This window comes from Sinohyriopsis cumingii, chromosome 8 (genome assembly GCF_028554795.1).
Source record: "Sinohyriopsis cumingii isolate HCF-2022 chromosome 8, ASM2855479v2, whole genome shotgun sequence".
Classification (NCBI taxonomy): Eukaryota; Metazoa; Mollusca; class Bivalvia; order Unionida; family Unionidae; genus Sinohyriopsis; species Sinohyriopsis cumingii.
The window spans coordinates 37045652-37059718 of record NC_142968.1 but is presented as its reverse complement, the minus strand read 5'-3'; the positions used below and the strand labels follow the sequence as shown (position 1 = coordinate 37059718).

General features: G+C 36.2%; 1 protein-coding gene across 1 annotated transcript in view; it reads right to left on the bottom strand.

Annotated features, from left to right (window-relative positions):
* Nucleotides 1-14067, bottom strand: part of LOC149793297 (methylcrotonoyl-CoA carboxylase beta chain, mitochondrial-like) — a 68300-nt gene that overhangs the window by 42486 nt on the left and 11747 nt on the right. The window contains exons 5-8 of the mRNA XM_089967272.1: nt 13166-13293; nt 8663-8775; nt 5475-5588; nt 715-779 (exon numbers count right to left, since the gene is read on the bottom strand). Of these exons, the coding sequence (XP_089823398.1) occupies nt 715-779; nt 5475-5588; nt 8663-8775; nt 13166-13293 (420 nt within the window). The remainder of the gene's footprint in view (nt 1-714; nt 780-5474; nt 5589-8662; nt 8776-13165; nt 13294-14067) is intronic.

Genomic DNA, 14067 nt, shown 5'->3' with positions numbered 1-14067 from the left:
TCTTATTCAACTCAATGTGACCTTGATCTTTGACCATTTGACCCCAAAATCAATAAACAACTTTCTTACCCCATGTGCTAGCTATTCACAATCTTCAGTCACAAGATTGGTCAAAGTACACATTCTACAACTACAATTGGTATAAGTAACAATTGTTCTCCTTTGAGTAACTGTGATCTTGACCTGTGAACTTGTGAACCCAAGATCAATATATTAATTTCTTACTCCATGTGCTAGCTATTCACAAGGATCAGCCACAAGTTTGGTCATAGTACACTTTGTAGAACTAAAATTGTTACTGCTTTCCTCTGAGTCACTGTCATCTTGACCTTTGAACTTGTGATCCCAAGATCAACATATTACTTTCTTACCTCATGTGCATGCCAACAAAAAAATCTGGTGACAGTGCATCAGCTCTGCAGATGGTTTGAAACTTAAGTTAGTGTGCATAAACCAATATTCTTCTTTGAGATAAGGTGACCTTTAGCTGGTGACCAACAATATCAATAGGATTCATTGTAATCCCAGTACAAGCCATCCAAACAATATTGCAAAGATACATGGACTTTTAATGTTATTAGATAGATATAAAAACCAGACAAAGAAATGGACAGAATCTTAGCACAATATGCACAACTAAAAGATTTCCTTAAAAAATAATGATAAAGTGACATATAAAAAGCCAAGAATTTGAAGAAAAAAAGGAAGACAGACCCACAATGTAGATCAGCCCCTCCTAGATCTTCTGCTGATACCTCTTCCCCTGTAGCTGCCTTCACCTGCGACAAAAAAAAAAATTAGTAGCAAAGGATTCTATGCGTGGTCCTTTTCTTTAACTCTGTGACAAAAGGGTGTTATTGGTGAAAAAAACTAAAGCTGTACCGCTGTCACTTTTTGCCCATTATGCCGATACAGTGTATAGCCGATTATTAAAATTGCCAATACCGATTATGAGACCAATTATTTCATTATTATTTGTTTTATAACAATGACAGGTTCAGAAACATAAACCTATTAGTGCAATGCAAGCAGGTATTTTGCCGTGTGAGTTATAACAAGGTTGTTTATGTGGCAAGTGAATTTGAACTTCTGTACAAAAAGAAACAGAAACTGGATAAGAAGTACATTGCTATCTATAGAAAACAATGATCACACAAACATAAAACTTGAAAAACTTTTAAAACTAACCCTGATAAAACTTATGGTTTGCCAATTCAAGATATAAATGAATGAAAATGTATTAAGCTAATCTTTGAACTTATATTCAATGATGCAGGTCGCCATTACTAGATTTCCATAAATGACTAAAAAATATCAATAATGATAGCCCAATAATAATTAAAATTAATAATATGCATGCTTTAAGACTAAAGTTAGATGTCACTGTACGCTGGTTGCCACTAATACTGAAAGCCTAGTTGAGGTAAATTGTGTTTAAGCAAGAGTAACATTTCTCCCTTCTTGCCAAATAACAATCCAGGGAGATCTGAAAAAATCTAGCCTGCACCACTTAACAGCTGCTTGCTCTGAACGCTTGAAGCTGGTGCAGACAAATAGCGTCTAGCTAATTTAGCCAAGATGGGGAACTGAAACCTGTAAGTGTTCCACCAGCCATATATGTCTTCTTCTCGTGGCAACAGAGGGCTGGCCAGATACAATTCAAGCATCATGTCCATGGCATCATCCACATGGTTTGTTTTGTTAATGGTATGGACAGGTTCATCACAGGCCACAGAAAACAAATCCCAGATATGGTCCAATGGCATTTGTTTCAGTTGCAATTTTTCTTTTTTGGGTCTGGGGTTCATCCTGCTTGTCAACATTATGATCCAAACCATTCTTTGGATCTTGTCACAAGTAATTCTTCGCTGAATAGGCGATGTTTGAATCGTGGATCCAAGATGGTGGCCAAGACAAGCTTCTTGTTGCTGACTTCAGCAAAGCGTGTGTTCAGTGATGTCAACATATCACGGCGCATTGTCTGAATACCTTGACTTGCTTCATGCTCTCAAGCCAATAAAATTCGAAGCATTTTCATCATAGGAAGAATGACAGATACTGATTTTTGGCTATCACTTACTTCCTTGGTAATGACCACGATTGGGCCTCATGTGTCCATAATATTGTTAATCAAGACCCACTGTTGGGCTGTTAGGCTAGGCAGGTCATAGAGAGTAGCGGAAGCCCACAAGACTTGTTTTTGTTCATATAACGAAACCAACATAGTGTCTGTAGACTTCCAACATGTCTGGATATTCGGATGAGTTTCTTATGGGCAGCGCCAAATTTTCCTGCTGCTCTTTGACTGCTATTGTGCCAGGAGGGAGTGCCGGAACTTGCTGACTATGGATTGCGTGATTGCCAAAACATCTTTGACAGCTTGTTGTGGCTGAATGGCATCAATGACAAAGAGCTGCGGTGTGTGTGTGCAACATAGCTGATGCTGTTGATTTCAGCCAGATGCGTGACTTTAACCATGTTTGCACCTCCATCACAGAGAAGAACATGGATGAATTTTGGAAATGTTGTATTCCTCGCATAATTTGTCCAGTTTCTCGCCAAATATTCTCCTGTGTGTGATTCATCAAGAGGCGTTGGTGCTAAAGTCACCTGTTTCAGCTGAAAGTCTTGCATCAGCCAGTATTCCGTAAGACTCAAGGCTACGCCAATGGACGGGTCTGACCACGCATCAGATGTCAAGCTAAAGTCAGATTGGGCAGAAACTAAAGCATGCACCTTGTTCTGTATCACTTTATGCATGTTAGGTATCAAAGATGTGGAAAAGTACTTCCGACTTGGAATTTTATAGCGCGGTTCTGCCTTGGCCATCAGATGTCGAAATCCAATGTCTTCAACAGTGGAAAATGATTGTACATCTACTGCCATGAACTCTGCAATAGCATTGTGCCAATGAATAGCTCTCGGGTCATCAAATGCAAATGGCTAGTCAGAGAACAAGGATTTGCTGCAGCTGCTGAGGTTAACTGCGCAACATCCTTTTCTTCTTTATCTGCCAGAAACAGACCATGTTCGACGATGTGCTTGCAACATAAGTGCTGGACAAGATTTGATGTCGTAGTTTTTAGAATCCTTTCCACCTCTGGAAATGCATGCTCTGCAAAGTGTGCAAATTTGCTTTGGACTCATCGACTGAATTTACTTTAAAGTAATTCCAGCCTAAACTTGAGTGCTTCGAGGTCGACATTATGCATAGGCTTGGTAGTATATTTAATAGTGGACAATCGCTAGTCAATATTAATAATCCAACCGTTTCGCGCTCTTGAAACAATGTTTTAAATCAAGTAAGTTATTACTAAGTTGTCAATGTGGCTGGATCGATGCACGCACCATGCTGAGAGTCGCACGCTAAAGCAGCTGGGGTATCATGGGGTAACGTTGCTGGCGCTGGCATGCCAATATCAATGCTGCATAATATTTGAATGTCAGTGTTCAGCTGCTTCAACGTGTGATTGCTATTCTTTGATTAGCAGCATTGTAGGACTGGCTAAATAAAGATTAACTATAGTAAGTCATAGTTTCATAGTAGTTGGACATTTCGCTACCTATCTAATCTGCCTAGCTATCTGCTACTGTGTATGCCGGAAGTTCAACAGCCACATGAGGCCTCATTTGCTGGTTGGCTGCTGTGATTGGGATGATTGCATGAATGGTATTGGTAATTTGTTGTGTGCAGACAATCAGCAGTAGTTTACAGCAAGTGTGGTAAAAAGTATTTACTTTTAAGAATATATTGTCTTTCAATTAATCCCCAAATCAAATGTTTATTCCTTAATTTCAACTATTTAATTCTGATTTAAAATTCAAGACATGTCAAGATGAATGTTATTACTGAATTTAAATTTGTTTACATTGGCACTGATTATTTCTGTCGATACCGATTATACCGATTGTTCTAATAATCGGCCCAATTATGAGTATGGTCGATTAATCGGTACAGCTTTAGAAAAACTTGAAAAATGAAGTGTAATATTAGATCAAGCTGGATTAATTCAACAGTTAGTTATCATTTACATGTTTTATATCACAAATAAGTGTTGTCAAGAAAAGTGAATAAATATTAAACATCATGGACAGATGAACAGATATGGACTGTGGGATAATGAAATTAGTTTTGTTATTATCTTGCTAAAATACTGAGGCAGCATTTAGATACAGGGTTGGTCTAATAGGCTGGCCCCTCAAATTTCATGATTACCCAATCATGCATGGTATGTGAGGAAAGTGGGGGTGTTGGTACAGCAGGTGGGATGTGTGTGTATGTCTATATATATGTTGTTGTTGTTGTGGGGTTTAACGCCATTTTTCAGCACACAATAGGCTATACATGGCGGCCAGTATTAATGGTGGAGGAAGAACCCGGAAAACCCCGGAATGAACCACCGACCGACGAGAAGCTACTGGCAAGCTTTCTCACATGCCCACATTGGCTGAATCTTCTATATATATATATATATATATATGAATCTGGAATGACTGTAGATAGATGAGAATTAATTACTAGGCTGTCATGCGAGTGTGTCTGCTACACACAAGTGCATATAACACCCATTCCGTTGCATCATTTTTTGGTGACGTGTGCTTAGTCATGATGGCATATGGGCTGGTGTGTGCAGGCAAGGTGATGGGTGCCATTTACCTGCAGACCTGGGTGCAATCTCCATAGAGCATGAATTAAAAATTCTCTAACCTGTATAATAGTATTATTTGTATTAAATATTAATTCTGCCTACTATTATCAAGCATTCTCCTCCAGAATTCAGGGATAGCACATTCCATTCTGCCTGGTGTATATATATACATATATATTATATATATATGTATAGAGAGAGAGAGAGAGAGAGAGAGGGAGATAGAGACAGATATACTGACATAACGGGACAGAGTGAAGGAATGTGCAAAGTGTCAACATGTATAGACTTTTTGGGAGGTGGACATGAAGTGTTTCCACATCAGTGCTCATATCTTCACATTCTTAGAACACTAGCTCAATAATTTCAGCATATGAAACTGGAATGTCACTTTCACCACATAACTGAATGTCACTTCCTGTTTCACACACAAGATAAGAAAACCAAATGAAATAGTCAATTTAATGGCCCATAATATATAATACAATGATAAAATCAACTGCACTGATGTTTTTGTCATATTTAAGAAATAATTTCTCAGTTCAAAAGCATGGTGCTAAGAAAAGAAAAAAGAGCATAAATTGTTAGAATTGGGAGATAGTACTTGTTTACTTCTCCAATATTAAGCTTATGTGGATTATACTAAAGGCTAAATGTAATACAATCAAGTAAAGGTATAATTTTGGTTGACTGGCATGCATTATCCCAATTTGTACAAAATGGCAGCTATCAATATATAGGCACATATCCATATAATAACACACAAGAGTAAGTTTCAGGTGTTTATAAAGGCAGATTTGGTCTGCAAACACATCAGTGTCTTACCAGAGGTGGTCCTCCAAGAAAGATCGTTCCCTGTTTCTTGACAATAATTGACTCATCAGCCATTGCAGGTACATAAGCTCCACCTGCAGTACAGCTGCCTAAAACAACAGCAACCTGAAAATACAGAAGTAGCCGTTAAGATAATAGCCAACAGATTTATCAGCCAAGAGTGGCACCTGTCAGTTATCACACAACAGAGATTCCAATGTGCTGTGAATCAATTCAATCAAGAGCTAGGCATGGATAATTGCATAATTGGAGCATTCTGTTTTTCAAAATCATCAAAAATCAAACAGCTTGAAGTAGTTTTACACATCATTAAAACATTTGTGTTGAAATATGTATATGTAAACTGCACTGGTGTCACCAAATAGTGAAACTCTTCATGATATGATGTATGTACAGGTTACTACATTTAAACGGGAAAATATAAACAACTTTTTCTTAGTGATGCTGCATAACAGCAGTGCAGTACCACTCAGAAGAAAAAAAAAAACAAGTTAATAATTTCCCATTTAAAGGCAGTAACTCTATTCAATATTAATTTTCTATATCTAAATATCGAAAAATGATTCTAAGGTGAATCTATTATGTCCCCCTAAACAATGCATGGAAGAAAACAGATACTTTCATTCATAACGAATGCCTCTAAAGTGAGACTTGCAAGTGTCACCAGCGGTAATGCAAGATCTTTATGACAGAACATTCCAATGTCATCAATTATGTACTAGAGGATTACTTAAAATTGCAATACTGAAAAGAAGGATTATTTTTAAACACATGTCTATCGGTCTGAAGCAGTGCAGTTTGAAAAAATAATGTACAATTCTGATTACAGAAAGCTAATGGAGAAAAAGAAAGAACAATAACAATTTTGAATATATGAGTTGAATGTTGTAAACATTTTGCAAATTTGTATGTTATCCAAGAGACATCTAAATGGTAACCTATAATCCTATGAAACAATACAGTTCACAGAAGATTAACATACTGAGGGTAGTAAATCAGGCATGCTGTGAAAACTGCATACATATTAAAAGCATGCATTATGAACTTCAGGTATCTGAATTCATGTGGTTATCAAATATACTTACCTATAAGTCAAGTCAACAGCAAACTGCACAAATTCAGATCCACTGATGCATAATGCACCAGCAGATCTCATACATGCCAACCCCTGGTGAGGAAAAAGTGTAATCCAAGTGGACAAAAAGAGTAATCCGAGCAGAAAAAGAGTAATCCACATATAGTATGATAACAATACAATGAGCATATGTACAAAATGATTTATTCATCCCTCTGGAATTTAACATTACTGCTTCAAGTTTTCTTATTGAACACTTTGAGCTTTAAAAAACAACAGACTCTCATATTACATTTCAAAACACTTTGTACCAGCTGAGATAATGAATGTTTTGCACACCAGTAAAGCACTAAGTGCTGGGTTAGAGAGCCTGGATCTGAATTCAGTTTTATTTTTGTGAATAATACTGAACAATCTCTCACAGCCAGCATTAGAATGGTAAAGAACCAATATTCCTTTCATAACCTGACAAAGAAGAGGAAATTTATATCTTACAGTTATTAGATCTTTTAGCTGGGAAATAAGATGAAAAGATCAACTCTGTCCCCATGAAGCACATTGTCAGGTAGAGTGGAAGGCCAACTTGATGCTTCTGGAGTTCTTCTAATTTATCAGCAGCTTTCCCTGCAACATGGTGCATCATATGACAGAGACAATCTGATATGTACAATGATGGAGACATTTTTCAAAATATAAAATGCAACTCCAATAAGAATTACAGTCATCACTGATGCAGTATCAGCTTAAAACCCCATACAATTATGCCAGCTTAAGTTTATTCAAAGTATTATCAAGCAAATAAATAAAATGTTTTCTCCATTGGAATCTACTGTTAATTCTGGTAATGAAAGAAGGGCACTCTGACTTTGCCCTTTCAATGTCAAAGTCTCTTACAAAGACGGGGTACTACTTTTTGTCACAATCACTAATCCTGTCTGTTGCAATACTAAACGGCCCAATTTTCATGGCTTCTGCAATTTTAAGTGAAGTATCTTCTGCTAAACACCTAAAAATATTAGATGATTTTGTTCTTGCACATGCATATTTTCTGCAATTTTGGAATCAGGAAACATCCATCTGAACAAAGGACCAATGTAGTCTTCTACCAAATTAGGTGGTCCGTGTTTTATTAAGAACTAATGTAGATAATGTGTCTGCATTTATAAAATTCGTGTCTACAATTTAGTTCTGCAGTATAAAAAGAAATTACCTCAGTACTGGAGTTAGTAAACGAGCTAATTAAAGATTTCTTGCTTTACCACCATGACAATATTAAAATCCTTTCCACACAGCCTGCAAGGAGCATGAACATCCCTTGAATGGAACGCTGCATTGTGTAATTCATGTATTCGTCTCTGAATCGGCTTTTGTCTTTTCCTAATCCATCTGTGAAATTATTTGAAAAATATTTTTGCTCTAACATGCATCAACTAAAATAAATCTGACCTGACTTTTAGTATCAAATACCTACAGACTGGTTCTGTTCTGAATTAGAACAAAGAATCTGTGAGCAAATTTTAAAAGTTAGAAAACCAGTCTGTTCTCTCCTAACTAAGCCATACAGCTGCTATAAATAGAAACTGAGGTCAAAAGTTGAAAGCATGTTTTTTGAAGTCGGGCAACTGCTATATTTAGAACATAATACTCTTAAGAAAGTGCATGCAAATCTTCAGACAAGCGTACTCTTATGTCGTAGTTACACAGAAGCCGTCTTTTCTAGAATATGGTCTGTGGGATTAATGGGATGTTAATAAAAATGAAAAAGCAAATTATAAATTTTTTTGGAGGGGGATATATCGAAAAAGCGTAATCCAAATACAGTTACGCGTAATGGTTGGCACGTATGAGATCTGGGTCTATATAGTCTGCTGGGAGTAATCAGTTGAACAAACAATATAGACCCTGATCTGCTGGCACATTATGCCATGATGGTAAATCAGGGTCTATGTTGTTTGTAGCTGCACTAGAGTATATATGGTACATAATAATTATTTTGGAATAAAATGCTTGTCATATATATATATATATATATATATATATATATATATATATATATATATATATATATATATATATATATAAAACTTAATAACTCTAAAGGAACCTGAGGAATTCCTTTTGCAGACATGTTGGCCTGGTTATAAAAGATGCGTCCAAAATGGTCTCTGTCTGGGAAAACTTCAGCCTGGCGAGGCAGATTAGCGCCTCCAGAGTCCACTAAAAATTATAGAATGAAAAACTACTAAACAGAAGAAAATAAAATTGAATCACTGATATATATATATATATATTAACACCATAATATAAACAGAGTAGGTTTGCCTTTGAAAGGGGCCAAGTGGCCTATAATCGTTCAAAAAACATCTATCTCTTAGCAGAGGAAAAAATGGCAAAAGTACTGATTGGTACAAAAAAATATTACCCAAGAAAAATAAAAATAAATTAAGCATTTCTGCATCAGCTTCAAAGAATATTAAATGTTAATAATATCCATCTCTACTTTCTCCTATTGTTGTAAGGTTTAATGCCATTTTTCAGAACAAGATAGGCTATACATGGTGGCCAGTATAAATGGTGGAGGAAGAACCCCAGAAAGAACCATCAACCCACAAGAAGCTTCTGACAAGCTTTCTCACATATCCACATTGGCCGAATCTGAGACTTGAACCCACAGAGTGAGATGGCAGTGATCCGTAACAGTGAGCACTTTAGACCACTCGGCCACTCAAGGCTCCCATCTCTCACCTAAGAAACATCACCTGAAATCTCTTGGAACACTTAACCAAAGCAGAATATCATACATTTCAAAATGTCAGTCACTAACTGTATGTTAGATGTCCTAAAGGTTGATCCTTTACAATCAGCAATTGTGGCACGAACATGAGGTACAACAAGTGACAAAGATCATACATATAGCACATGATGAAAGTTCCAGAGGATACCAACCACTTAAGCAAGGTTATCTGAAGTTTTACTTCAGGGAAAGGCTATTTTTAGCTTGGTAATTTCCGAAAATTTAAGCCTTCTAGAGCATATAATTACAAAATAGGAATGAAACATTTTAAATTAATATTTCTGCACCAACTACATACATGTATGTATGTATGTATGTATGTATGTATGTATGTATGTATGCATGCATGCATGTACACACACACACACACACACACACACACATTAGTTACAGATGAAGGTGGGAATTTTACTAGATTCCAAGTACAAACTCAAGGACTAGATCTCTGTGGGTAGGGACGGACCTTGGGATCCAAGTCTGTTGCATGTATGAATTTTCCTTTTCATGTCTACTAAATGTACATATGGTTACAAGATTGGTATATCCATAGTTTCTATGATAAGACTTATGGGCCATGTCACAGTAAGATAGGGAAATACCCCAGAACAAGAACCAGAGGTCTCCACTTGATATGTGTTGTAACTTGGGTCACTGATGACACATACTGATTTTTAGACACATAAGACACACAACGCAAAAATTATTTCAAATTTACATAAAACATTCTAAATCTGCAACCCCAGGAATTGGACAAAAATTCCCTAAAACATGTTGGCACAATCTACAACCATAGGTCTACCCCTCATTGAAATTTCATTTATCAAAGCTTAACGGTATAGGACATTACATATATACTTCAGGGCTGAGCAAATCCCATAGCCCGACATCCCAGACTAGTCATTTTTGAAGTCGGACAAGTAAAATTTTCCAAGTCGCTAGTCCGGGACAAGTGCTTTTTAAAAACGTTGGGCTAGTCCTTATTTTCATGCTTTAATCACTATATCTACCTTTATATGGCCAATCATGCCCGCTGGGCATACTGAATACTTGATTCTACCCCTCTTCATGTATACATTTACATCCTGTTACCGCTTGACTGCATATTGGGTTAAGCGACCAAATTATCGGCAAATCAAAACACGTCAAACAAAAGAAAGCCAGTATGATCAATTAGCAGTGTTGTAAGCGGTTTTGTTGCAATGAGTTTACTCAATCTAGATTACAACAAGCGGCTCACTATGATTTTAATCCAGTGAGTCAGTGTAATTAAATTAATGAAAGGTACTTTACCGACATCAGTGTTGGTTTCCTTTAATGAACTGATTAAATGACAGTAATGATTAACTTCCACATGCGATATTGTGTTTGAAGCGAAACAATTACGCTAATTAATGAGCTGTTTCAGTTCGTATTTAAAAGAGAAAATTGATGTTATCACTTTATAAGTAGTTGTCAAGCAAGCTGATAGTTACTCTGTGGATAAAATGAGTTTGCTAAATTATTTTCGCAAGAAAGGTAACAACGGCGATTCGTCAAAGGTAAGTTTGTTTGAAAATGGAGAGATAAAACGTAAGACAGATACTGTGTGTGCGGTAGCTATTTCTGAGTGTGAACGAGGATTTAGTTCAATGAACTTAATCAAGACTTCTTTAAGGAATTCCTTAAACCGAAAGAGTTTACAAATGCTACTGAACATTTCTGCAAATGGACCAGAGCTTCGGGACTTTAACCCAGACACAGCTATCAACTGCTGGCTTAGTGCTGGTGCAGGTGGCAGACATATACATGGACATAATTTCAAATCCATCAGCTAAACATATATATATGAACCTGAAGAAGCCAAATGTATAACAACCAATGTTTCTGAAAAATTAAATTCTTTTAAGAAAACATTATGTTGTATATTTTTGTTTGTTTTTTTTCTATGGATTAAGTACATACATCTCATCAAATCTCAGCAAGTGATTACCATTTTGGGACCAGTGAAAAGTAAGGTGGGACTAGTGAAGAGAAAGGTGGGACTAGTGAATTTTCTGAAACCACTTGTCCTGGACTAGTGGTAAAAAAAAAATTTGCTCAGCCCTGTACTTACAAGCCAAGTCAAACTGCAAACAACACAGATCCTGATCTGCCATTGCATAATGCACCTGCAGATTATGGTAGGGTCTATTTATTCTACTGATTACTCTTAATAAAACGAACAGATTTAGATGTGCCAGAGCATTATGTGACATCATATCTGGGTCTGTGCAGTTTGCAGATGGTCTCATCTTATAAGCGATCTTATTATATGCTCATTTTTTCCCCCGCTAACTTTACATTGTCAGAATCGTTCAATATTCCCTGATACTGAACGCGCACAACAATACACATATAGCATTCACGTGAATAAAGGAACTACTTTCTATTGTAAACAAACAATGACGCAGATGCCAGCACTTTTGATTTGTAAACAAATCATATACCCTCGCGTAAGAGGCTCTTTACGTTGTGGTTGTTTAAATTTGTTTCTGAATGAACTAAAACATGTTTCGTGGACTGCAAAAAAAACCCCAGCTGTTTTGGCACATTCCGTGTTGATACAATGTTACGGATTTAGGCTAGCTACATTATATAAAAGACGGAAGATTAGGTCCTTACAAATAACATACAAGTGACAAGGCATATACTGTCTTCTTTATCTGGTGATAAGAGTGTGATAAGAATGGCAACATAAAATATACTTACAGTTTTACATCCTGAATTTCCTCAAAATGTTTTTTCTTAATTCTGCAAATCCGAATTACATGAGCCATGTCACAGGTTTTCAATCTGGTTTACACATTTCGAAATTGTGCTGTAATTTCAATGATAAGTGCAACTGCATCCTCCTTACTGCACTCAAAATGAAATAAGCATTAAATTCCATAGCGTCTTTTTGATAATTGCAATTGAAAGACTTCATATTTTTCCCATGTTATGATTTCAAACATTCAATGACAGAAACAGAAACACATTTGCAGACGTAAACACGCTTCTCCTGCGCCACTTCAATCCGATGTATTTCTTGTATAATTTGCACAGATGAATCCAGTCCAAAATCACAAACTTTCATCGAATTGAAACAAAATACCAAAATATATTCATTCCAGATCAATGGAAAAGTTGTTGCAATGCGCATTCATTCACAATATGACTGCAAATTTCACTTTTAACTAGACACGCCATTTTCTTTCAAAAGTTATGTCGAGTGCGCGACTAAATTCAAATTTATCCGGGCGGAGTTATGTGCACATTAATAATGATGTCATTGTGTAATGACAAATCTGCGCTTGTGTATTTAGTTTGGAATACAGCATTCATTCATTTACGTTGTTTCTTGTAGTGTATTTTGTTTATATAATTAAACCTTAGGTAGAAAAAAAAATGAGCATACAATAAAAAGGTTACTGCATTTATATGGGAAAATATGAACTCGTTTTGTCGGAAGGATATTCTGCACTCACAAGTTCGTGCAGTATTCCATCCCAAAACTCGTTCATATTTTCCCATACAAATGCAGTAACCTATAAATATGTATTATATGCACATGCAACCATACACCTGTATGACTGTATGTATATAAATATGGATGGACAAATGATATCATAATATCCCTGCGCTTTTTTAAAATCATGGGGTTGATGAAAGCACAGATCCATTTTAGAAAGATTACTATTCCCTTCAGAGGATCATGAACTTTCTTAAAACATAAAATCATAATTTGTTTTTACGTCAATTATACATTGTGCTTCATAAGAAAGGCCCCTAGCAGCTACACAAATTGTTACTTACCAAGATATATACAAGGAAGGTGATTTTGCTCAGCTATCTCTTGGGCTCGTATATGTTTCTTGACAGTTATTGGATAATAGGAGCCACCTTTTACTGTTGGGTCATTGGTCACTATCATACACTCCACACTGTGGAAGAAATAACATAGTCAAGCATTAACTTGATAATGACAATCATGATGATGATTTAGGTAATACAAATGATAATGCTTAATGTTTCTTTTATTTTGCTCTTATTTGCCAGATACAACTGAAAACTGAGATCAAATTGGCTGTTTGCTAATTCAGCATGCCGGACAATGGAATTCCGATGTCCATAATTACTCCATGCAGAAAGCTGCAATACCACCATTAATAGAGCATCAGACTCATAGTCCAGGGGTTGCAGGTTTGATATTTGCCCAAGCCAGCCTGGGTCAGATGCCTCAGTGTGTCATTAAGAAAGGCACTTAGCTTTATTTACTCAAGACGCTATAGTCAATAATGTTGTTAAAAGTGCCATTCAAGATTATAAAAACAAAAACTAATCCATGCAGTTATTTAGTCATTATGTTTTCCCATCTCAAAACTCTCTACTCTGAACAAGGCATATAGAAATCTTTCCTCTTAAATTTATCAACACCCCATAACTGAATGACTGTTCCAGGCCTGTACTATCAGGACATCAGTCCCCTTACATCATGTGATTTTTAAGTAATGTCAATATATTGTGAGATAATGTTTCTGCTCCAATCAGGCCCTAATAAAACACTTGTGTAGATCGAGTCCTAATTAAAAAAGAAATTTATAAAAATAGTTGAACAACCACTTTTTATTATCCTCGACCCACATCTGTTTCAAGATCTGATCAAATTAAACTTTACTGTCAGACTTCAGCAAAAATCCCTGGCAATAAGCATTAAA